This window comes from Centropristis striata, chromosome 7 (genome assembly GCF_030273125.1).
Source record: "Centropristis striata isolate RG_2023a ecotype Rhode Island chromosome 7, C.striata_1.0, whole genome shotgun sequence".
NCBI lineage: Eukaryota > Metazoa > Chordata > Actinopteri > Perciformes > Serranidae > Centropristis > Centropristis striata.
The window spans coordinates 1,657,919-1,685,854 of NC_081523.1; the positions used below are offsets into that span (position 1 = coordinate 1,657,919).

Sequence of the window (27,936 nt, forward strand, 5' to 3'; positions counted from 1 at the left end):
CCTCTCCTCTCTGCTCTGTGTAAACAGATTTTTAGTGAATATTTGTCACGGGACCAACAAAATTTCCAAAAAAAGACACAAAATTACCAACAAATGACCAAAAAACCCCCATAAAATGACCAAAAAAAGACATAAAATTACCAAAAAATTACCTAAAAAAATACATAAAATTAACAAAAAATTACCAAAAAAGACATTAAATTACAAAAGACAGAAAAATTACCAAAAATTACCAATAAAGACATAAAATTACCAAAAAATACATGAAATTAACAAAAAAAGACATAAAATTACCAAATAAAGACATAAAATTACCAAAAAATTACCTAAAAAATAAATAAAATTACCAAAAATGACATTAAATTACAAAAGACAGAAAAATTACCAATAAAGACATAAAATTACCAAAAAATACATGAAATTAACAAAAATACCAAAAAAAGACATAAAATTACCAAAAAATTACCCTAAAAAATACATAAAATTAACAAAAATGACATTAAATTACAAAAGACAGAAAAATTACCAATAAAGACATAAAATTACCAAAAAATACATGAAATTAACAAAAATACCAAAAAAAGACATAAAATTACCAAAAAATTACCTAAAAAATACATAAAATTAACAAAAATGACCAAAAAAGACATTAAATTACAAAAGACAGAAAAATTACAAAAAATTACAAAAAATGACAGAAAAATTACAAAAAAAGACAGAAAAATTACAAAAAAAGACACATTTCCAAAACATGATGTAAAATTACCAAAAAAAGTATTGTACATATTGTACATACTGAAGTATTGTCTTGTTTCTATCCTCTCCTGTCCTCTCCTCTCAGCTCTGTGTAAACAGATTTTTAGTGAATATTTGTCACGTGACTGTTCGTGCAAACGTTTTATTTAAAATGACAAAAATAAATAAAGAGATTCTGACTCAAACATCAACATTTAACACAAGTTTTTTGTCACTTTTTTAGAACAGAAACATTCATAACTGATGATACGTTCAAGGACTGTAGGAAAGTTCATACTCTGACGATAATGTCTGTTTAAAATGTTTCTTTTTCTACGATAAACGGAGGATTTTTTTCCCACTTCTGCAAAATCGAAGCTAAATATTGCCTTCTTTTACCTCTTTGCTCAATAAAAATATCTCCACAAATGAGTCTTCCTATTTATTATTACCCTCATTAGGAACCAGGAGAGTCACCGGGAAAATATTTTTAAGCTAAATATCTTCATAATACTTCGTTCTTCCTCCGTGCAGCTGCTGTGGAAGCTTTTATCTGGAGATATTTGCTGTATTTGTTTGAATTATGTGCTTTTTTTGGCATCATAAGAGCTGATTCTGACTTTAAATACATTATATATGACATAATGATGTTGAATATTAAACACAAAATGGTGTAGATGACTAAACTAATCAGTTTAATGTGCTTGTTACTTGTTACTAAAACAGGTGAAACTCTTCATCCTAAATATTTATTTAGATATAGAGCTGCAACAATTATTCGACTAATCCAACAATAATCGATTATTAAATGAATCGTCAACTATTTTGAAAATCCAATAATTGGTTTGAGCAGTTTTTTTTTAAAGACAATAAGTCCAAATTCTCTGATTTCAGCTTCTTCAATGTGAATATTTCTGGTTTCTTTGTTCCTTTATGACAATAAACTGAATATCTCCAATAATAATAATAATAATAATACCAAACAACTAATCGGTTAATCGTTTAAATAATCAACAGATTAATCGATGATGAAAATAATCATTAGTTGCAGCCCTAAAAATGACCCCAAAAAGATGTAAAATTACCCCAAAAAAGATGTAAAATTACCCCTAAAAGATGTAAAATTACCCCAAAAAGATGTAAAATTACCCCAAAAAAGATGTAAAACTACCCCAAAAAGATGTAAAATTACCCCTAAAAGATGTAAAATTACCCCAAAAAGATGTAAAATTACCCCAAAAAAGATGTAAAACTACCCCAAAAAAGATGTAAAATTACCCCAAAAAGATGTAAAATGACTAGAGCAGCAACAATTATTCAATTCATCGAACAATAATCGATTATTAAATTAATCGTCAACTATTTTGATAATCCAATAATTGGTTTGAGCAGTTTTTTTTAAAGACAATAAGTCCAAATTCTCTGATTTCAGCTTCTTCAATGTGAATATTTCTGGTTTCTTTGTTCCTTTATGACAATAAACTGAATATCTCTTTGGTTTGTGGACAAAACAAGAGATTTGAGGACAAAATCTTGTGGTTTGGAAACACTCATTGATATTTTTATACATTTTGTGTCTTTTTTGTCATTTTGTGTCTTTTTTTTTTTGTCAATTTGTGTCTTTTTTTTAGTCATTTTGTGTCCTTTTTTTTAGTCATTTTGTGTCTTTTTTAGTCATTTTGTGATTTGGGAAACACAGATTGATATTTTTCAACATTTTATCGACCAAACAACTAATCGATTAATCGCTTAAATAATCGACAGATTAATTTATAATGAAAATAATCGTTCCAGCTCTAATATAAATGACTAAACTAAGTCAGTTTAAAGTGCATCATAATGTTACTTGTTACTAAAACAGATGAAACTATCTGGGGCAGTCAGAGTTTTTACTCAAAGTGGGACATCAGCTGCAAAAACTGTCATCCTAAATATTTATTTAGATGTTTTGAGTGGATATTTGTTGGGTCAGAGGACTGAGAATGTAATGGAAGGGGGGAAACAATTAAATAAGTCAGAAAAAAGACGGAATTATGAGTTGTAAAAAGTGTTATTTCTTCTATATTTTCTGCACAATCTGGTTCTCAAAACGTCTCCTCTGCTGACACACGAGCAGCTCGACAGACATGAGACGTGTCCCGCCAGCCTGAGGCCGGATCAGATGATAAGGTGGACTCTAAAGCCTATAAATACGGCTCCCGGCGCGTCCCGGTGCGCCAGAGCTGCTCCACCTGGTGATCTCTGCTGTCCGGACGCCTCCTGCTCCTGATTTAGCTCCAACTCTTCCTTCCTAATGGACAGAAACACCACCAGAAGACTCACTATTTGGTTGTTTTTCACGCGTAAATCACCCGCGTCCTGCATCCATTAAAACCGCGATGTCTCCTTGTGCGTAAAATGCCGCCGCGCTCCGTGCGTCCTGGCGCGGACGAGGACGAGTCCTTGGAGCATGTTCGGCGGCGGTGTGAGTGTTTCTGCCTTCCCGCCCCGCTGCTGCTGCTGCTGCTGTGGAGGATCGGTTTTGAGCAGGAGTGGCATCTCGGCGACAAAATCTGGATGAAAGCGCGTCCTTTAGAGCGCAGGCATGCACCGAGCAGTGAGATCATTGGCGTTATAAATATCCCCGTGCCAGCAGAACAGCTCCAGCTCCTGCAGCCGGGGTAATGCCCAGGAGCGCTGCATGCATGTGTGTGTCTGTGTGTGTGTTTGTGTGTGTGTTTGCGCACGGATTGCGGTGCAGAGGCGACACCAACATGCTAGAAGTGGCCTAGCGAGGACGTGTGTCTCCTGTCTGGAAGAATGAATGTTCCTCTCTACCTTCTGACCGTCGCTCACTTCATCTGCGCCGCCGCCGGAGCTCAGCGCGCCGCTTTGGAGCGCCAACTTCTGCTGGAGGAGGAGGACGGGACCCGGTCGGGACGCAGGACCTGCAGGCTCTACTGTCGGGTCGGCATCGGCTTCCATCTGCAGATTCATCCCGACGGGAGAGTGAACGGCAGCCATGAGCCCAACCAGCTGAGTGAGTCCTCGTTCTCTGTGTTTGTGTTGGTTTCACGGAGCTCTGGAGCTCCGGAGCAGCGCAACTAATAAATTATAAAGGTGTGTGAGGCGCGCATGGATCCTGCGCGTCCCGCTGAGAGTGCGCACTTGGATCCGCGTTCCTGTGTTGGCTACTAATTGATTCTGTTTCTGGAAGCAGCTGATCTATTTTAGATGGCATCCCTGGAAGTTGTAAGATTAACATTGTGAGATTTTTCATGCTTTTCAATCTATTGAAAGACTAGACAAAAAGATTAAAAAAAGGACACAAAAAGGCAAAAAAGGACACAAAATGACCAAAAAAGACACAATAATAACACAAAAAGACACAAAATTACCAAAAAAAAGACACAAAATTACGAAAAAGGCCACAAAGTTGCCAAACAAAGACACATAAAGACTAAAAAAAGAGACAAAAAGACACAAAATGACTAAAAAAGACACAAAATGACCAAAAAGACTAAAAAAAGCCAAAAAAAGACTAAAAAGACACAAAATGACCCAAAAAAGACACAAATGTACAAAAAAGACAAAAATATTATTATTCTGTAACCAAAATGAGTGAGTAACCTCTTCACAGGGATTTCTGTCTTTTTCATGCTTTTCAATCTGTTGAAAGACGAGACAAAAAGGCTAAAAAAAAGACACAAAAAGGCAAAAAAGGACACAAAATGACCAAAAAAGACACAAAATGACAAAAAAAAGACACAAAATGACCAAAAAAGAGACAAAAAGACTAAAAAAATCCACAAAAAGACAAAAAAGGACAAAAAAATGACCAGAAAAAAATACTCAAAATGACCAAAAAAGACAAAATGCCAAAAAAAACAGCACAAAAATGACACAAAAAGAACAAACAAAAATATTATTATTATTATTGTAATAAAATGAGTGAATAACCTCTTCACAGGGATTTCAGTCTTGACTAAAAAAAGACACAAAAAGACAAAAAAAAGACACAAAAAACACAAAATGACCAAAAAAAGACACAAAAATGACCAAAAAAGACACAAAATATTATTATTATGTAACAAAAATGAGTGAATAACCTCTTCACAGGGATTTCAGTCTTGACTAAAGCACTAAAAAACACACAAAAATACCAAAAAAAGACATAAAATGACTAAAAGAAGACACAAAATGACCAAAAAAGACACAAAAAGACTAAAAGAAGACGCAAAATGTCAAAAAAGGACACTATAATAAATTATAAAGGTGTGTGAGGTGCACTTGGATCTGCGTTCCTGCATTGGCTACTAATTGATTCTGTTTCTGGAAGCAGCTGATCTGTTTTAGATGGCATCCCTGGAAGTTGGAACAGTATTTCAGTCTTGTGTAAAGACTTGTTTTTAGGGTTTACATTGTGAGATTTTTCATGGTTTTCAATCTATTGAAAGACGAGATAAAAAGACTAAAAAAAGATACAAAAAGGGGAAAAAAAGGACACAAAATGACCAAAAAAGAGACAAAAAGACTAAAAAAATCCACAAAAAGACAAAAAAAGACACAAAATGACCAGAAAAAAGACACAAAAAAACTAAAATACACACAAAAAGGACACAAAATGACCAAAAAATACACAAAATGACAAAAAAAAAACAACACAAAAATGACACTAAAAGACACAAAATGAACAAACAAGAATATTATTATTATTGTAACATAAATGAGTGAATAACCTCTTCACAGGGATTTCAGTCTTGACTAAAAAAAGACACAAAATGACCAAAAAAGACTAAAAAATACACAAAATGACCAAAAAAGACACAAAATGACCAAACAAAAACAAAAATATTCACACTATTCAACTGTTGAATATGGTGAGTTTTTACCTAAGATATTGGTTCCAGTTGAGAGTTTTAGAAGCATGAAGTTTAAATGATATTTCAAAAGCTTTTTTCTACCTCCAGTATCTCTACCAAAGTATAATTTACGTGCTTATTTTAAGAACGTGTCTTTTTGTAACAGAAATGAGTGAATAACCTCTTCACAGGAATTTCAGTCTTGACTAAAGCACTAAAAAAGACACAAAATTACCAAAAAAGACACAAAATTACTTTAAAAAAAAAGACAAAAAAGACACAAAAATACCAAAAAAAGAGACAAAAAGACTAAAAAATCCACAAAAAGACAAAAAAGACACAAAAATACCAAAAAAAGAGACAAAAGACTAAAAAAGACACAAAAAGACACAAAATGACCAAAAAAGAGACAAAAACTCAAAAAGGGCACAAAATGACAAAAAAATCCACAAAAAGACAAAAAAGAGACAAAAAGACAAAAAAATACACAAAAAGAAAAAAAAATGACACAAAATGAGCAAAATAGACACAATATGAACAAACAAAAACAAAAATAGTATTATTATGTAACTAAATGAGTGAATAACCTCTTCACAGGGATTTCAGTCTTGTGTAAAGACTTGTTTTTAGGATTGACATTGTGAGCTTTTTCATGCTTTTCAATCTATTCAACTGTTGAATATGGTGAGTTTTTACCTCAAATATTGGCTCCAGTTGAGAGTTTTAGTTGCATGAAGTTTAAATGTTATTTTAAAAGTATTTTCTACCACCAGTATCTACCCACAGATACTGGAATGAGGAAAAAAACATGCTAGTTTCAAGTATTTCTGTTTATTTTAATGTTACTACAGTCGGGATTTTTAAGCCATAATTGCTCAAAATAAGTATTATTGGATTTATTTTAAGACATCATTGTTTTTCCAGTTTCTAGATATTTTTACTTATTTAAATAATTCTTACAAAGAAACATTAACTTACTGCACTGGCAGATAATTTGACTTGTTTCCAGCATGTATTTGCTTCATTCTAGTGATTTATTTCTCTTTTTTTTTGTCAGTTGGTTTTTGCAGTGTGGAGCCAATATTTGAGGTAAAAACTCACCATATTCAACAGTTGAATAGATTGAAAAGCATGAAAAAGCTCACAATGACAATCCTAAAAACAAGTCTTTACACAAGACTGAAATCCCTGTGAAGAGTTATTCACTCATTTAGTTACAGAATAATAATATTAATGTTTATTCATTTTGTGTCTTTTTTTGTTAATTTTGTATGTTTTTGTTCATTTTATGTCTTTTTTTGGTCATTTTGTGCGTTTTTTTTGGTAATTGTGTGTCATTTTTTGGTCATTTTGTGTCTTTTTTTATGTTTTTCTCTTTTTTGTGTATTTTTTTAGTCTTTTTTTGGTCATTTTGTGTCTTTTTTGTCTCTTTTTGTGTCTTTTTTTTAGTCTTTTGTGTCTTTTTTTTATCATTTTGTGTCCTTTTTTGCCTTTTTGTCTCTTTTTTTGATCATTTTGTGTCCTTTTTTGCCTTTTTGTGTCTTTGTCTCTTTTTTTGGTCATTTTGTGTCTTTTTTGTCTCTTTTTGTGTCTTTTTTTTGTCTTTTGTGTCATTTTTTGGTCATTTTGTGTATTTTTATAGTCATTTTGTCCTTTTTTGGGTCATTTTGTGTCTTTTTTAGTGCTTTAGTCCAGTCTTAAATCCCTGTGAAGAGGTTATTCACTCATTTTAGTTCCAAAAAGACACATGTTGTTACAATAAGCACATAAAGCTATGGTCAGTAGGTAAATTATACTCAGAACAAGATAATTAAGATACTATTGATAGATAGAAGAAGAAAATACTTGGTAAGCTTCATGTTTTTTCCAGTGTAGTTGAGTTTTAGTTGTGTGTCCCGCTGAGAGTGCAGACTCTGATCTATCAGCACTAATTGATCCTTTCTTCCTGTTATATATATTAGCAGCTGATCTATTTCAGAATCATCTCTGGAAGTTGTAACTGTGATTTACAGAGGAAGAGTTCAGGAGTTTCACTAAACTTAGTCTGAGAAACCAGCAAACAGCAGCTCCTGGTTTGTGTCTCTGCAGGATAATAATAATAATAATAATAATAATAATAATAATAATACATGTTGATGTTGGCAGGTAGAATATTTGAGTATTTGTGTCAGTAACAGGTGCAGACAGACTCCAGGATGGATTGAACAACGTTTCTCCACACACTGCAAAAAATATCCACCCTAAAATAATACAGCCTGTCACTATTATTGTCTACTGAATCATCTCACTGTTTACCTAAAAAACTAATGGGAATATGCTTTGTTTTGGGTGCATTTTTTTTAGTTCATGCAAAATGACCAAAAAAAAGACATAAAATGACCAAAAAAAAGGACATAAAATGACTAAAAAAAGACATACAATTATTGAAAAAAAGACACAAAATGACCAAAAAAGAGACAAAAGACTAAAAAAAAGACACAAAATGAATGGATGGATTAAAGACTATTTATTAAGTTACTTAGCAGAGCAGAAAGCTGATATAAGTAACGTTATAGAATGTAGTTTAAACAGCTAATAACATATTAAACGGCTGGACGTTTAACAACAAATATCTATATATACAGTATATACACTACAAAAAACATTAAGCTTACCAAGTATTTTCTTCTTCTATCTATCAATAGTATCTTAATTATCTTGTTCTGAGTATAATTTACCTACTGACCATAGCTTTATGTGCTTATTTTAACAACATGCGTCTTTTTGTATGTGATATATGAAGAATGAAAAGTATTCAGCAGACTTCAGCTCCATACATAACAAGGTAAATTAAGGCTATTTGCATGTCTGGAAACTTTAATGTAAAACTTAAATACGTCAGTTTTCGAAGCTTTAAACTTAGAAATAAACATGTCTTTTTTTTGTCATTTTACATCCTTTTTGATCATTTGGTTTTTTGTGTAATTTTTGGTAAATTTTACATAATTTTTTAGTCATTTTGTGTATTTTTTTTCTCATTTTACATTTTTTTTAGTCATTTTGTGTCTTTTCTGTCATTTTACATCCTTTTTTTGATCATTTCGTTTGTTTGTTTGTCATTTTTGGTTAATTATACATATTTTTTTCTCATTTTATATATTTCTTTGTAATTTTGTGTATTTTTTTGTCCTTTTACATCCTTTTTTGATCTTTTTGTTTTTTTGGTTAATTCTACATATTTTTTTGTCATTTTACATAATTTTCTTAGTCATTTTGTGTATTTTTTTTTCATTTTACATATTTTTTTAGTCATTTTTTGTCATTTTACATAGTTTTTTAGTCATTTTGTGTATTTTTTCTCATTTTACATAGTTTTTTAGTCATTTTGTGTATTTTTTTCTCATTTTACATTTTTTTTTGCATTTTTTGTCCTTTTTCATAATTTTTTTGTCCTTTTGTATCTTTTTTTGTCCTTTTACATCCTTTTTTGATCATTTTCTTTTTTGTGTGTCATTTTTGGTCAGTTAATCAGATAGTCAGATAATTTCACTTGACAAGATTCCTTAAATTCAGATTATTAAATGTAGAAATAAGCTGTTGAACACCTCCTGTGTGTCTGTGGATCTTTCCTCCTCCAGCCCAGTAGACTCGAGTCATAAATCAGGTTTCTCCATCAGATCAGAGTCGTCGTCGTGGTCGTCGCTGCAGAATAAAAAGCTTCAGCTCCAGCGTGAAAGTGCACTTGTGCCTGATTTCATGGTTCCCCTCAGAAGAGTTGTCAGGTTACATGATCTCAAGTCGACAGCCGTGAGGTTCTGAACGCTGCAGACAGACTGCAGACTGTTTTATTATATCTGTAACAGGAAGATTCTTTTACCATCACACTGCTTTACATTTCATATCACAATACCAAGATAATACTCAACACGGCTCACTGACACTGCAGAGAAAGGAGTTTAAAAACCAGATCAAACAGGAAATCTGCTGCTGCATGGACAGATAATTTACCTTGACAAGATTTATTAAATTAAGATTATTAAATCTAGAAATAAGCATGTTGAACACTTAAAATGACCAAAAAAGACACGAAATTACCAAAAAAGACATAACGAATAAAAAGACACAAATTGACCAAAAAAAGACACAAAATTACCAAAAAAAACACAAATTGACTAAAAAAAGACACATATTGACCAAAAAATAGACATAAATGACCAAAAAATAGACACAAATTGACCAAAAAAAGACACAAAATGACAAAATAAGACACAAAATGACCAAAAAAGACATATAATAACCAATAAAAAGACACAAATTGACCAAAAAAGACATATAATAACCAATAAAAAGACACAAATTGACCAAAAAAGACATATAATAACCAATAAAAAGACACAAAATGACCAAAAAATAGACACAAAATGACCAAAAAAAGACACAAATTGACCAAAAAAGACACATTGACCAAAAAAAGACACAAAATGACCAAAAAAGTCACAAAATGACCAAGAAACCCCACAAATTGACCAAAAAATAGACACAAAATGACCAAAAAAGACGTAACGAGGAGCTCATCAATGTTAAGAGACGGCTCATTGTTGGACTTATTCCTGTTTATTACACACTGATAAAAAAGGTGTTTGAAAACCAGATCAAACAGTAAATCTGAGGGAAATGATCTTGCTGCATGGACAGATAATTTACCTTGACAAGATTTATTAAATTAAGATTATTAAATCTAGAAATAAGCATGTTGAACACTAAAAATAATAAATTAACTCTTAAAACCAGATAAATTAAAGCTGCCAGCAGTGATGAACTGGCCCGAGCAGAGTGACCTGATGATTATTTGGTTCTTACCAAGATAAAAAAAATACTTTAGATTGAGCCACTTAAACCAGTTAAACATCTTCACCATGACGCGTTGGTATCATTGTTTTTAGCACAACTTCCCCTATATGACCTGATTATTATTGTTTTCATTTTGACTTACTGGATCAACATTTTGAAAACCCAAAAACCCCACATAAAAACACACCAAAATCACACACACACAAAAAAAAAAACACACAAAAAACACTCACAAAATTACATAACACACATAAAAACTCACTCGAAACACACACATAAACACACCAAAAACATAAAAATAATTACAAAAAACCCACACAAAATCACATAAAAACACAAACAAAAAACACACAGAAAACACAAAAACACAGAAAATTAAAAAATGAATAAAAAAACACGCACAAAATTACATAAAATACATGAAAACCCACTTGAAACACACAGAAACACACCAAAAACATAAAAATAATTACAAAAACACAAAAACACACATAAAAACACAAAAAACACACAAAACACACATATAAACACACACAAACCACACATAAAAACCACAAAAAAAGACAAAAAACAAAGAAAAAAACCCACACAAAAACACACATAAAAACACCAAAAAACAAAGAAATGACAAAAAACACAAAAAACAGTAAACACAACAAAGGTTGCATTAAAAATGCTGGATGCACACAGAAAAATAAGAAAAATCTCTGCAAAAAAGTAAAATCATGTTACTACACTTGGTTGTGGTGTTTTTTAACCTTTGCTGAAAAAGAGTTGATGCATTAAATTGGACATGGAAACTTGTGGAAAAGCCAAAACTTTAGAGGTGTTCAACATGCTTATTTCTAGATTTAATAATCTTAATTTAATAAATCTTGTCAAGGTAAATGATCTGTCCATGCAGCAAGATCATTTCCCTCAGATTCCCTCATTTTACATCCTTTTTGATCATTTTCTTTTTTGTGTGTAATTTTTGGTTAATTATACATATTTTTTTTGTAATTTTACATTTTTTTTAGTCATTTTGTTTTTTGTGTGTCATTTTTGGAAAATTGAAAATAAAAATTCTCATTTTATATATATTTTTTGTAATTTTGTGTACTTTTTGTCCTTTTACATCCTTTTTGGATCATTTTGTTTGTCAAAACAAAATGATAACTTTGTGTGTCATTTTTGGTTAATTCTACATATTTTTTAGTCATTTTACATAACTTTTTAGTCATTTTGTGTCTTTTTTCTCATTTTACATATTTTTTTAGTCTTTTTTGGTCATTTTACATAATTTTTTGTCATTTTACATCATTTTCGGTAAATTTTACATATTTTTTCTCATTTTACATATTTTTTTAGTCATTTTTGTGTATTTTGTCATTTTACATCCTTTTTCGATCATTTTGGTTTTTTATTTGTCATTTTCAGTAAATTTTACATTTTTTTTTGTCATTTTACATAATTTCTTTGTCCTTTTGTGTCTTTCTTTTGTCCTTTTACATATTTTTTTTGATCATTTTCTTTTTTGTGTGTCATTTTTGGTCAGTTAATCAGATAGTCTAGATAGATTTCTTAAATTCGGATTATTAAATGTAGAAATAAGCTGTTTGACACATCCTGTGTGTGGATCTTTCCTCCTCCAGCCCAGTAGAGTAGAGTCATAAATCAGGTTTGAAAGATTTGGTGTTCATAACACCTTTTATTTTGTCTTTTCTTTAACTTGACTGACACGTTTACAGACGTCAGGTTGATTTTAGTGCTTTGACTATTTTCTGCAGCATTTTGTTGAATCCTGAGATCTTGTTTTAATAACTATCAGACTAATCTTCTTCAGTGGACAGTTTTAGGGGCCGTGGACCAAGTGTTTGTTTTTAAAGAACCCACTCTGGCAAAGCTCAGTCTTGGCCGACTGTTCTGCATTTCCTGGCACCAGAACTCATCTCACAGTTAGAGAGCATTACAGGAATCATGTTCACATGCATTTAAGAAAAAAATAGAGAAAAAAGTCCTGATGCCTAGATTGTTTTTGCATCAAACCTAAAGACTAAAACGTACTTCCAGTTTGTGCTTTAGTAAATACTCTGCAGGCAGCTGTGTTAAGGTTGTGGAAGAGTTTATAAAAAGTTAAAAACATGATTTTAATAAATGTCATCACAGGGTCTCAAACCCTAATTACCTGGGGGCCGCTGGAGGCAGTATCAAAATGACCAAAAAAGACACAAAATTACTAAAAAAAGACACAAAATGACACAAAAAAGACACAAAGCGACAGAAAAAACCTAAATTACTTTAAAAAAGACACAAAATGACAGAAAAAAAACCGAAATTACTTAAAAGAGACACAAAATGATCAAAAAAAGACAGAATTACCAAAAAAGAGACAAAATGACCAAAAAAAGGCACAAAATGACAGAAAAAAACTAAATTACTTAAAAGAGACACAAAACAATCAAAAAAGACACAGAATTACCAGAAAAGAGACAAAATTACTAAAAAAAAGACACAAAATGACCAAAAAAAGACACAAAATGACCAAAAAAAGGCACAAAATGACAGAAAAAAACTAAATTACTTAGAAAAAGACACAAAACGATCAAAAAAAGACACAGAATTACCAAAAAAAGAGACAAAATTACTAAAAAAAGACACTAAATGACAAAAAAAGACACTAAATGACAGACAAAAACCTAAATTACTTAGAAAAAGACACAAAACGATCAAAAAAAGACACAAAATGACCGAAAAAAGACACAAAATTACAAAAAAAAAGACACAAAATGACCCAAAAAAGACACAAAATGACAGAAAAAAACCTAAATGACTTAAAAACAGACACAAAACGATCAAAAAAAGACACAAAATGACCAAAAAAAGGACACAAACTTATTATTAAAAGTTAAAAACATGATTTTAATAAATGACAACACTGATTTGATGTATGGAAAAACTCATGTCCATAAGAAAACTTTAACTTTTCTCCTTTAATGTCTCTTGACTTCTCGCTTTGGCAGCAAATGTTTCCATTAAACATTAATGGCTATTGGAGATTATTTGCATATGAGTTAATTTTCTTGGAGTAATAGTTCTCCAAACAATACGACCACATAGTTCAGTTTTTATTAGCCCCTAATATGACTCAGAGGAGCTTTTTCAAAATAAGAGCACCTACTGCAGGCAGGAGATCAAGACTCCTCGCCAGGGGAGCAGATGGGATAACCCTAACACACATTTAATGTTGGACTAAAGGACTAAAAAAAAGACACAAAATGACTTAAAAAGACACAAAATGGCTAAAAAAGACACAAAATGACCAAAAAAGACACAAAATTACTAAAAAAAAGACAAAAAAAGATGACACAAATGAGCAAAAAAGACACAAAAGGACTAAAGAAAGACAAAATGACAAAAAAGATACAAAATGACCACAAAAAAAACAAAAAAAAGACACAACAAATGACACAAATGAGCAAAAAAGACACAAAATTACTTAAAAAAGATACAACAAATGACACAAATGAGCAAAAAAGACACAAAAAGACACAAAATGACCAAAAGAGACACAAAAGACACAAAATGACTAAAAAAAAGACAAAAAAGATGACACAAATGAGCAAAAAACACACAAAACGACTAAAGAAAGACAAAATGACAAAAAAGATACAAAATGACAAAAAAACAAACAAAAAAAAGACACAACAAATGACACAAATGAGCAAAAAAGACACAAAAAGACACAAAATGACTAAAAAAGGGACACAAAAAGACAAAAAAGACACAAAATAACAAAAAAAGACACAACAAATTAGCAAAAATGCTACCGGCTACAGATGTCTTGTCATACATACCGGCGAAAATCCAATTCCAATCTCATTATCTGGGCGTCCTAATCAGAGTTAGAGAACTCCATCATCAGTCGGACTAACATGTTTACATTCTCTTCAGTTGTCCAGTTATAGTCACATTAATTATAATTAGTTTTGAGTGACAGATGAAGATGAAACCAGCCGGAGATGAGCTGAGGCTGATAACGGAGCTGACAGGACAGCAGCGTGGTTCATGTCCACTCTGTTCTTCACAGTAAAATCCTGTCTGTGGTCCACCAATCAGCTGGTTGTGTGTCCTCCAGGTGTGCTGGAGCTGTTTGCTGTTTCTCAGGGGGTGATCGGCATCAGAGGGGTCTACAGCAACAGGTTCCTGGCCATGAACAAGAGAGGACGCCTCTACGCCACCGTGAGTACCAACCGTCCTCACACTGCTTCTGGTTTCACCCTCAACTCATAAACTCAACAGATTTTAAACTAAGCTACTAAACTTTTTTTAGTGACTTCGGCTTTTATTCCTCAATTTGACTTTTTTAATGCGTTCAGCTTTTTTTTCTCGTTTTGACTCTTTTTCTCGTGACTTTGATTTTTTTTTTCTCATTTTGACTTTTTTCTCGTGACTTTGATTTTTTCCCCTTATTTTGACTTATTTTAGTGATTTCAGCTTTTTTTCTCGTTTTGACTTTTTTTAGTGACTTCAGCTTTTTTTTCTCATTTTGACTTTTTTCGTGGCTTCGACTTTTTTTTAAGATTTTGACTTTTTTTTAAGATTTTGACTTTTTTTTAAGATTTTGACTTTTTTTCCCCTCATTTTGACTTTTTTTTAGTGATTTCAGCTTCTTTTTTTTTTCTCATTTTGACTCTTTTTTCTTGTTTTGACTTTTTGTCCTGTTATTTCACACACAGAGACACACACACACACACACACACACAGTTGCTTCTTGCATTATTGGCTTTTCTCAGCTTTTAACTGCATCTTCTGGTCAGATTATTTGCTCCTGCTTTTGTTGAACTATTCCTCGTGTTGTTAGCAGCCTTTCTTCCAGAGTCCATCCCTGAAACCAGACTTTAATCTGGCCCAACACTGTGAACCTGCATCTCATTTCCTTCTGATATTCGCTCTTCTCTTCTCGTCTCTGCTGCAGCTCGACTTCTTTTAGACTCGTTTATATATTCCCCGATCAAAAACAGCAGCTATATTTGTCTCACTTATTAGTTTGTGCAGCTTTGCATCTGTGCTGCATAACAAAAATCCCTTAAATCTGACATCAGCATGTCACGGCATACTGCTGTAATCTTTAACCACAGTTAGTTAGACTTTCAAATCCCCCCAAACACACAGTAAAGCCCAAATCTGCCCACAGCAGCTCGGCCCGGCCGGCCGGCCGGCGTCAGCAGGCCGCCAGGCGTCTGTGGAGCGTTGGCAGGCTGCAGATAGCAGCGGCTGCATATTAGCATGTGCTAATGGGGCAGAGCAGATTAAGTCCTGTCTGGGACGGCTGATAATATAGAGGAGGGAGCCACAAAGTGAAGATCAATATGTTGAGTAAACAATCAGCCAAGCCAAGCAACAATCACAGAGAGTCTGTGAGCTTCCTGCAGAGAAACGGCGCTTTATTTCTGTTTATTTCTGCTTATTTCTGCTCCCTTTAGCTTCCTTTATTGTTGCATAAAAACCCCGTCAGCAGGGAGTGAGGAGGCGTCTTTTCCTCAAAGTGCTTTCTGGAAATAATGCGATGAACTGTGAGCTGACACACATTCATGTGTCGTTCTGGGAGGAAAACGGCACAAACTTCTCGGGGTCAGAACGCGTCCCAAACAAGATTTAAATGGGGGTCGTCTTTGTTGTGGCAGTCCGCTCTCATCTCCTGCTACAAATGTCAGAAAATGAAAACTTTCCACAGCTCCTTCTCTTTCTGCAGCAGCTCAAAGGTCGAAACGTCTGTTTGTGGCTTGGTTTGTTGTGTCTGCGTGACGTCTTCGGGCTCAGGTGAGAGCCAATCGAGCAAGCAGGATCCATTTTATGTTGGACTAAAGGACTAAAAAAAGGCACAAAATGACAAAGAAGACACAAAATGACAAAAAAAGACACAAAATGACCAAAAAAAGACACATCAAAGACACAAAATGACTACAAAATGACCAAAAAAAGACACAAAAAGACACAAAATGACTAAAAAAAGACACAAAAAGACCATAAAAGGAACAAATCAGGGGACAATATGACCAAAAAAAACACAGAAGACACAAAATTACTAAAAAAAAGACACAAAATGACCAAAAAAGGACACAAAATAACTAAAAAAAGACACAACAAAAGACACAAAATAACCAACAAAGACACATCAAAGACACAAAATGACAACAAAAGACTAAAAAAATGACAAAAAAAAGACCATAAAAGAAACAAATGAGAAAACAAAATGACCAAAAAAACCACAGAAGACACAAATTACTAAAAAAAGACACAAAATGACCAAAAAAAGACGCAACAAAAGACACAAAATGACTAAAAAAAATTCTAAATGACAAAAAAAAGACACAAAAAGACCATAAATTAAACAAATGAGGAGACAAAATGACCAAAAAAACATGGATCCAGAAAGCAGCATTATTATATTTAACTGGAGACAAGCTCAAATAGATTTAGTATCAAATGATAGAACTGGATGGAACCCTCTTATATGGTAGATTTGACACCTTTGGTCACATTTGACACATTTACAATTCTTTATTGTTGCATAAAAACCCCGTCAGCAGGGAGTGAGGAGGCGTCTTTTCCTCAAAGTGCTTTCTGGAAATAATGCGATGAACTGTGAGCTGACACACATTCATGTGTCGTTCTGGGAGGAAAATGGCACAAACTTCTCGGGGTCAGAACGCGTCCCAAACAAGATTTAAATGGGGATCGTCTTTGTTGTGGCAGTCCGCTCTCATCTCCTGCTACAAATGTCAGAAAATGAAAACTTTCCACAGCTCCTTCTCTTTCTGCAGCAGCTCAGAGGTCGATCGTCTGTTTGTGGCTTGGTTTGTTGTGTCTGCGTGACGTTATCAGGCTCAGGTTAGAGCCATTAGAGCAAGCAAGATCCATTTTATGTTGGACTAAAGGACTAAAAAAGACACAAAATGACCAAAAAAGACACAAAATGACTAAAAAAAAGACACAAAAAGACCATAAAAGAAACAAATCAGGAGACAATATGACCAAAAAAAACACAGAAGACACAAAATAACTAAAAAAAGACAAAACAAAAGACACAAAATAACCAACAAAGACACATCAAAGTCACAAAATGACAACAAAATACACAAAATGACCAAAAAAAGACACAAAATAACTTAAAAAAGACATAAAAGACACAAAATGACTTACAAAGACACGAAATGACCAAAAAAGACACAAAACGACCATTAATGAAACAAATGAGGAGACAAAATGACGAAAAAAACACAGATCCAAAAAGTAGCATTATTATATTTAACTGGAGACAAGCTCAAATAGATTTAGTATCAAATGATAGAACTGGATGGAACCCTCTTATATGGTAGATTTGACTCCTTTGGTCACATTTGACACATTTAGAATTCTGTATTGAGCATGATAGTGTTTTGAAAGTTAAAAAAAGATTCAAAATCACATTTTATGTTGGAATAAACGACTAAAAAAGACACAAAATGACTTAAAAAAAACACAAAAAGAGACAAAATGACTAAAAAAAGACACAAAATAACTAAAAAAGACACAAAATGACAAAAAAGACACAGAATAACAAAAAAAAGACACAAAATAACTAAAAAAGACACAAAATGACAAAAAAGACACAGAATAACAAAAAAAAGACAACAAAAAGACACAAAATCACTTATAAAAGACACAAAATGACTAAAAAAGATATAAAATGATTTTAAAAAAAGACACAAAAAGACCATAAAAGAAACAAATGAGGAGACAAAATGACCAAAAAAACACAGAAGACACAAAATGACAAAAAAAAGATACAAAATGCCCAAAAAGACATAAGATGACCAAAAAAATACACAAAATAACAAAATAAGGCACAACAAAAGACACAAAATGACAAAAAAGACACAAAATTGTTGGGCTAAACACACCAGAGCCAAATCAAACAGAGTCCCACTAGAATAAAAACCAGAGTTGATGACAGGATCACACACAATCACAAGATCACATTTATGTTGGTTTTTCTTTGTTTCTTTTTGGTTCTAAATGTTGATCCAGTAAGTCAGAATAAAAAATCTATTATTATTATCAGGTCATATAGGTGAAAAATATACCAACATGGTATTTAAACATGTTTTAAGGTGAATACAGGCAGGATGGAAGGAGTCAGACATGGAGGAAATAGAACAAAAAGACTCCATAGAGTTAAAATAAATGAATGCAAATAAAAGCAATAAAAACCCATAAAAGTGTCATTTCAAAGAAGAAACCGTCGCATTAAAGCAAGTCTACAAAACAAAATATAACACTTTGCTGTCTCTAGCAGGCTTTCTAGACATTATATATGTTTATGATATGAATTTCAGTTTTCTGTGCAGTAAATTGAACTGTGATATTTTAATCAGAGCTCTTTTTGTGCAGCTTTGCTTCTTACTGTAGATACCTCTGAGTCTCTGGCTCCCAGCTTATTTCAGCTCTGCCTCTCAGAAATATTTGTCTAAGTAAAACTCCAATCTGTGTCTGCAGCTGCACCCTGCTATAATATAACCGCCTGGATGGTTTTGGGGTGGATGTAGAGCTCGGGGGGCCCCAGACGGGCTCCTCGGGGCCCCACGGCGGGGTGTCAGGTGACACCCTGAACCTTCGTCTGTCATATCTCATATTTAGATGTTTTCACAGTGGCAATTTATTGGCTGAGTAACAAGCGAGGAGACAGATGCACAGTGAGCCGCTCAGCAAGACATCACAAACATAATCTGTAGGGAGGTCAAAGGTCACCTGCATCTGTTGAACAAACAGTAGAGAGAGAGAGAGAGAGAGAGAGAGAGAGAGAGAGAGAGAGAGAGAGACTACTGTTATACTGTGGATTTCTTCTTCTTCCTCTTCCGGACGCAATTTCGTCCCGCTACTAGTCCTACAACTTGAAGAGTTGCAGGACAAATTATATGTCAAAACGTGCGGTTTGATCGGGATCGGTGTGCTATTACTTTTCTCTACGGAATACGAATTTTTCGTGACGTAAGTCGTGAAAAACTGCCCAAAATTTTGCATTGAAATGAATGGGACGGCCGACAAAAAATGAGTGAAAAAGAACAATAATTGGAGATTTTTAAACGTCTACTTCTCCGGCATAATTTCACCTAGAGACTCCATTTAAACTTTAAACAGTAGACACAAGTCTTGTGTATCGGTGTATTAATCCACGTTTCAATAGGTCATATAGTTTTTTATCAATCCCTGTTCAATGACCATGATCATTTTTGGAGAAATTCTGTGATTATAATGGGTATGTATTGCACGGAATGTTCGTGTCACAGTGTGTGACATCATCACCAGAGTGTAGAGGGAGAGAAAAAACTGTCAAAAAATAAATTTGAAAACTGCGCTCCAGGCCGCAAATTCCACTCTACAGAAATAATTTATACATAGAAACGTAGGAAAATTAGTCTTCTCCCTCACAATCCTCTGGTAAAGCTGTCAGAGTTATAGTTTGGGCGTAGGACGCACAGATGATCCACCAACACCACCAACAGCCTCATTGGCTCCCATATTAAAAACACAGGAAGATTTCTGAAAAAGGGAGATGTAACAGTTTTTTTAGATCGCTTTAACAAAGCTATTTTTTCATTTTTCTTAAAAAAAACATATGTAGACGTTCAGGAAGAACTCAGGACGCTCAAAGGGAAGTCGGATCAATGATAGGTATTATGGTTTTGCCAAAAATGCTTTCTGTTCGAGGCCAGAAATTCCAGTCTGTCCACCTCTGGCTGCTGTCACTGTGCCAGAAGATTCCACAGCTGTTAATTCTGTTGATTGCTCTGCTCTGATTGGTCGACCCCAACGCCTTTGATGCTTTGATGTGATTACTGTTACAGATATTAGATAGATTGATTTTTTGGTCATGTTGTGTCATTTTTTGGTCATTTGTGTCATTTTTTTGTCATTTTCCATCTTTTTATGGTCATTTTGTGTCATTTTTTGATTATTTTGTGTCATTTTTTGGTCATTTTGTATCTTTTTATGGTCATTTTATGTCATTTTTTTTGTCATTTTGTGTCATTTTTTTTGTCATTTTGTATCTTTTTTTTGGTCATTTGTGTCTTTTTTTGGTCCCATTAACGACATTCCTGTTTATCAGACTAGTGCAGTGCCCATAGGAAGTAACTCCATAAAACACTTTCTTTTCATAAGGTACCACACCATCCAGCACATACACACTGAGCATTGATATTCGCTGGAAACTATTAGAATATTATTGTTAAATGGAACCTTGTAGCCACTTTAAAACTCCTAAAGATAGGTAGGATAAATAGACTTCAGATGAGATGAGTCAGGGTGGAAATCCAGAGAGAATTACTGTGTTACTGACCAGGTGGAGGCCTATCACACAATGGGGCGGAGCTACACTAAAAGGGGGCGGAGCTCCACTAAAAGGGGCGGAGCTCCGCTAAAAGAGATCAGAAACAGTGCAATGCTGCAACACGTCCTACGTAAATAATGATATTTAGAAAAATGAATTCAAAAATCTTCAAAATCGAGTCCGGTTTTTCTTCTCATTTTTACTTTTTGGACATTATTTAGTCTTTTTTGGCATTATTTTGAGTTTTTTTTTCGTGATTTCCGACTTTTTTCTCGCGACTTCTACTTTTTTTCTCCAAATTTGGACTTTTTTTGTCGTTAATTTGAGGGATTTTTTGTGATTTTCGCCGTTTTTTCTCACGATTTTGACCTTTTTCTTCTCATTTTGACTTTTTTTTAAAATAACTGAATTTGAAAACAAAAATTCACAACAAAATTAAAACTAAAACTATTGAAAAATTCAAAACCATTAAAACCTTGCAATGGAATTCACTGTCACAATGAGAAACAGTGCAATGCCGCAACACGACCTACGTAAATAATGATATTTAGAAAAATGAATTAAAACATTTTGAATAGTTTCAGTTTTGTCCCAGTTAAGAAGTCTTTTGTTAGACTTTTAAGCATTTTTTGGTAACACTTTACAATAACCATCATTTATAAATGGTAAACGGATTGTTTATTAATGTTTAATAACCATTTATAAACCGTGTATAGATAATTAAGAATGGTAAATACATAATTTATTCATGTTTAGCTAACTACATAGTTTATGAATGCTTAGATAGATGGTATATTAATGTAAGTTTATAGTTAATTTACCATTAACAAACAATTACATTATAATATATAATATTATAGCATATATATAATGCTTTATTCATAGTTTTAGTTGCACTCATTATAACATTTTTAACACCATATTAAGTATGTTAATGATTTTGAAATGATTCATATACCTTTAAGAAATTGGTTGAAAACATTTAACGATTAAATATGTATAGCACTTTGTAAATGGTTAATAATTGGTTTATAAACCATCTATTAACATTACTTAGTTGGTTATTGTAAAGTGTTACCCATTTTTTAACCAGTTAGTTACAGACCCAGCCCCTAAAGATCAGTTTATAGTCTCAGATTTTAGTGGAATTGGAGATAATAATAAAGTACCATATCCACTAAACGAACACATTAGTGAAGAGATATTACTCCGGTAGAGTAAAATCTGTAACTTTCCACCTCTGCCCTGCGCTCAGCTCACCCCGAGGATCATGGGAAAGGTCCCTTTAAAAGAGTGTGACCAATCCAGCAGGGCAGCGCCAGGTTAAACAGCTGTACAAGCATTATGATTTTAACAATAAGATCTCTGGAATCTGGCCGCAGCCATTAAATCCTATGAAACACAGCAGGGGCCAAAGCTTTTTCCTGGTATGCGTGTGTGTGTGTGTGTGTGTGTGTGTGTGTGTGTGTGTGTGTGTTCTTGTACTTCCTACATAGTGGGGACCAGAACACGTTTTTAAACCAACAGAGTGAGGATATTTTTGCAAAGTGAGGACATTTACGCTTTTTTTAGATTTCAGTTTTTGTTTTAAGGGTTAAAAGGTTACAATTAGGTTCATGTTTTTTAAAAAAATGATAGAAACTGTGTGTGTGTGTGTGTGTGTGTGTTGTGCGTGTGTGTTCTTGTACTTCCTACAAAGTGAGGACCGGAACAAGTTTTTAACCAACATATTGAGGACATTTTTGCGAAGTGAGGACATTTAGCCTTGTTTTGAGATTTCAGACATTGTTTTAAGGGTTAAAAGGTTACAATTAGGTTTATGTTTAAAAAATGATAATTAACTGAAACTGTGTGTGTGTGTGTGTGTGTGTGTGTGTGTGTGTGTGTGTGTGTTCTTGTACTTCCTACATAGTGAGGACCAGGACATGTTTTAAACCAACAGAGTGAGGACATTTTTGCAAAGTGAGGACATTTCGGCCGGTCCTCACTTCTTTAAAGGCTTTTTTTAGATTTCAGACTTTGTTTTAAGGGTTAAAGGTTACATGATAATGATAATTAACTGAAACTGTATTGTGTGGTTACAAAACTAACTAAAATTATAGTGAAAATGTCCTTCGTTTTCGTCTTTGTCAACTTTTTTCATACATAATGAAGATGGATCAGACAAAGGAGATAAAGGCAAAATTTACTGTGACCTCTTTTAATCTCCCACCCAACAAATACCCCATTACAAAAAACTAAAACTAATAAAAACTAAACTAAAACTAAAGCATTTAAAAAGAAATAAATACTAAACTAAAACTAGCAAACTCACTCTAAAAACTCATTAAAACGAACTGAATTTGAAAACAAAAATTCACAACAAAATTAAAACTAAAACTAATGAAAAATCCAAAACTATTATAACCTTGATAGGGAATTCACTGTTACAATGAGGGTCCTCATAAAGATAGAAGTACAAGAATGTGTGTGTGTGAGAGAGAGTACATTCAAACATGCTCCGGTGGATTTGTTTAACTTTTTTCTCCACATTTTGATTTTTTTGACATTATTTTGTCTTTTTTTTTCGTAATTTCTGACTTTTTTTCTTGCAACTTCGACTTTTTTCTCCAAATTTTGACTTTTTTTCCCAAATGTTGACTTTTTTTAACGTCATTTTGTCCTTTTTTTGTCGTTATTTTGAGTTTTTTTTCGTGATTTCCGACTTTTTTTCTCACGACTTCGAGCTCTTTCTTCTCATTTTGACTTTTTTTTGACATTATTTTGTCCTTTTTTTGTCGTTATTTTGAGTTTTTTTTCGTGATTTCCAACTTTTTTTCTCGAAACTTCAACTTTTTCCTCCAAATTTAGACTTTACGTCATTTTGTCTTTTATTTTTTAGGGTTTTTTCATGATTTCCGCAGTTTTTTCTCACAATTTCGACCTTTTTCTTCTCATTTTGACTTTTTTGACATTATTTTGTCTTTTTTTTGTCGTTATTTTGAGGTTTTTTTCCGCCATTTTTTTTCGTGATTTCCGACGTTTTTTCTCACGATTTCGACCTTTTTGAATTTGAAAACAAAAGTTCACAATCCAATTTAAAAAAAACTAAAACTAATGAAAAATTCAAAACCATTAGAACCTTGATAGGGAATTCACTGTTACAATGAGGGTCCTCACAAAGACAGAAGTACAAGAACGTGTGTGTGTGTGTGTGTGTGTGTGTGTCCATGCTCCAGTGGGTCTGTTTCCAGATGTGTCCCTCTCTGACTGGTACCAGAGCTGCTGTGTAGCTCAGATGCAGCGTAGTGTTAAGTCATGTCATCCTCCCATAGCAGCGACTCTTCATGAGTCCTGTTCAGCTTTCTAATCGTCTTTAGAAACAACATTCAGAGGACCAGTGGGTCACTCTGAATGAGTCGGAGGCTTTAGCGTCTCTCTCCTGTGACTGGCATGTTTACCGAACGCTGTAATGGCATCATTTTCTGCTATGCTGCACTCTGCAGCAAAGCAGAACGGTTTGTTTTATTTCAGAATGGCAGGAGGTTCTAGGAGGAGCCGGGCGTCCCTGGGTTCATGTCAGAGTTTCCCACCCGAGATATTTTTAGGAACAAAACGGGAACATTCGATGAAGATCTGCGTCTCTGGTTGGGAGATGTGGTGTGACAGTTCTACATGTAATAGAACACTGAGGGGAACGCTTTGGGTTTGGGTTGACTTCTTTCTTGTGACTTTGACTTTTTTCTCCACCTTTTTACTTTTTTGACATTATTTTGTCTTTTTTGTCGTTATTGTGACTTTTTTTGTGATTTCCACTTTTCTTCCCTGTGACTTAGACTTTTTTCCACATTTTGAATTTTTTTACATTATTTTGTCTTTTTTCTCGTTATTTCAAGTTTTTTGACGTTATTTTGTCTTTTTTTGTAGTTATTTTGAGTTTTTTTCGTGATTTCCAACTTTTTTCTCGCGACTTTGTATTTTTCTCATTTTGACTTTTTCTCTTGTGACTTCGACCTTTTTCTCCACATTTGGACTTTTTTGACATTATTCCGTCTTTTGTGTTGTCATTTTGAGGTTTTTTTTTCGTGATTTCCGACTTTTTTTCTTGCGCCATTGACTTTTTTTCTCATTTTGACTTTTTTTCTTGTGACATCGACTTTTTTCTCCACATTTTGACTTTTTTGACATTATTTTGTATTTCTTTGTCGTTATTTTGAGTTTTTTTTGTAATAGTACATTGTGTGGAACACTTTGGGACAAAACTTATTTCAATTCGGTCAGTTTCCTTCAACCTACGAGACAAAAAATGTCTCTGTAAAAATCTAATTACTGTTTAGAGTAGGGAGGGGGGTTTGGAAGAAACTTGCCAACTTCAACATCTGTAACGTTAACGATCAATTAATTGATTAATTGCTATGGGCAAAATAAAATATATTAGATAGTAGGGCTACACGATTATGGCCGGCCTCCGCGGCTCGTAAAGAAGAGCCACCGACCCCCGCGGCTCCTTAAGAAGAGCCTCCGACCCCCGCGACTCGTTAAGAAGAGCCACCGACCCCCGTGACTCGTTAAGAATCGACACCTACCCCCGCAACTCATTAAGAAGAGCCACCGACCCCCGCGACTCGTTAAGAAGAGCCACCTACCCCCGCGACTCGTTAAGAAGAGCCTCCAACCCCCGCGGCTCCTTAAGAAGAGCCTCCGACCCCTGCGACTCGTTAAGAAGAGCCTCCGACCCCTGCGGCTCCTTAAGAAGAGCCTCCGACCCCCGAGACTCATTAAGAAGAGCCTCCGACCCCTGCGGCTCGTTAAGAAGAGCCTCCGACCCCTGCGACTCGTTAAGAAGAGCCTCCGACCCCTGCGACTCGTTACGAAGAGCCACCAACCCCCGCGGCTCGTTAAGGAGAGCCTCCGACCCCCGCGGCTCGTTAAGAAGAGCCACCGACCCCCGCGGCTCGTTAAGAAGAGCCTCCGACCCCCGCGGCTCGTTAAGAAGAGCCACCGACCCCCGCATCTCGTTAAGAAGAGCCACCGACCCCTGCGGCTCGTTAAGAAGAGCCTCCGACCCCCACGTCTCGTTAAGAAGAGCCACCGACCCCCGTGGCTCGTTAAGTAGAGCCGCCGACCCTCGCGGCTCGTTAAGAAGAGTTAATTAAGAAGTTAAGAAGAGAGAATTAAATTTTGATTAATTGTGCAGCCCTATTAGATAGTACTGTGCATTTCCCATGGTTTTCTTGATAATAACCAAAATCATTATCAATTAAACCATGTTAAATGTCTAGATATCAGCTGTTAAATTAAACTCTTTTGAGCTGTTTTTATTTTCATTATATTTGTCCAAACAAATGAACCTTTAGTTGTACCAAACACTAAAATGAATGGTTTAATATTTTTTTTCCATGACTGTATGACTTCAATAAATTGACACAGTTGTGTAAAATGCTATAATCCTGTTAATCAGTCTATGGCTATTGTAACAACCAACCGTCTGTTTAAGAAGCTCTTGTTGGATGAAGTTGAGTCGAGGCCATAATGAGTTTCTGACCAGAACAAAGAGGTTCTGCTGCTGTCAATCAAAGCCTCTCGGAGATAAGGAAAGTCATTTAGATGACTGTGAACCCTCCCACCAGATGAAAGAAGTCTGGTGTTATTTTAGAGCGGTGTCAGTTTTACAGCAGCAAACCAATCAGATCATTATCAGATGATGAAGAGTTCAACAGTGATGTGTCTGGGCTGAAATATGTGCCACCAGAAACTTAATTTGAATTGCTTAGCTTAAATGTTTGCATTAAAAAGCTGAATTTGAATCACATAATTTGAATTTGTATTGTTCAATTTGAATCATTGCATTGGAAATCTGAATTGTAATTTGAAATTGAATTCATTAGTTTGGAACTGAACATTCAGTTCTCACAATTTAAATTCAGTTCGCCACATTCAATTTTAATTTGTTAGCCGGCGATCGATAGCATGCTAACGTTAGCGAGAGATTGATAGCATGCTAACGTTAGCGAGAGATTGATAGCGTGTTAGCGTTAGCAGGTGATCAATATCGTGCTAGCGTTAGCAGGTGATCGATAGCATGCTAACATTAGTGAGAGATCGATATCATGCTAGCGTTAGCAGGTGATCGGTAGCGTGCTAATGTTAGCGTTAGCGGGCAAGACAAACTTGGTGCCAAGTGCGAGAAACCAACTAAAACGTATCATTCATTTATTTGATTTGTTTAACTGCAATGTGATTGATACGGGCTAGCGGGCTAACGCTATATAACACGTTATAACATGAAAATATCATGAACATGAAATAACGTGATAATATCATGCGTGTCCAGATGCGTGCATCAGTTTTATGTGTCCTCTCGAAACACTTCTGTTGTGTTGTGGTCTTTGCAGCGTTTTCTAAATGTTGCTCTTGTGTTGTGCTTATTTTAAAATCGCCCAGAGGTTTTACAGGCAGTTTTTACAGCCTTTTAGGCCTAAATGGGTAATATCCCAGAGTAACTCTTGTTAATTTCTTACATGTCCTTTATTTTTCTCCAGGACGGGTTCTCCGAGGACTGTAAGTTCAGAGAACGTTTCCAGGAGAACAGCTACAACACGTACGCCTCGGTGCTCCACAGGAACCAACGGACGGGTCGCCAGTGGTTCGTGGCCCTCAACAAGCGAGGGAAGGCCAAGATGGGCTCCAGCCCGCGGGTCAAACCCCAGCACGTGTCCACCCACTTCCTGCCGCGGCTCAGCCTGCACGAGCAGAGCGAGCGAGGCTTCACCATCACCGAGCGCAGCAAAGAGCGGAGGAAACAACCGCCACCGCCACCAAAACCCTCTCTGGCCAAAGCCGTGCAGGCCGGGACGCCTCAGAGACGCACGCAGGTCAAATACTGGCCCAAGTACCGCTTCGGATAGAAGACGTGAATAAAGTTAGAGACTAAAAACTTTCATTTATCACATTAAAGCATTCCGGGTTCAACGTGTGAAGGAGCTCAAAGGGCTGCAGCTTCAAGACGCTACGTCCTCTTTTATGTTTCGTTTGTCACACGGGGAACTTTAAAATCAGATCCTGTTCAAGCTGAAATCCATAACTTTATGGTTATTCTTCATGAGACATACTTTTAAAATGATACAGTCATGGAAAACATTATTCTTTTCTTCAATTTCTTCCATTTGTTTGGACAACAACAAAAAAAGCTGATAA

The 27,936-nt window shown here is 34.6% G+C and overlaps 1 protein-coding gene across 1 annotated transcript; it reads left to right on the plus strand.

Moving 5' to 3' along the window:
* The first annotated feature begins 3,397 nt into the window (after positions 1-3,397).
* On the plus strand, positions 3,398-27,824 carry fgf5 (fibroblast growth factor 5). Its single transcript, XM_059337151.1, has 3 exons — positions 3,398-3,754; positions 14,524-14,627; positions 27,282-27,824. The coding sequence occupies exons 1-3, from the start codon at positions 3,535-3,537 to the stop codon at positions 27,645-27,647; spliced, it is 690 nt and encodes a 229-aa protein (XP_059193134.1). The 5' UTR covers positions 3,398-3,534; the 3' UTR covers positions 27,648-27,824.
* The last annotated feature ends 112 nt before the right edge of the window (positions 27,825-27,936 follow it).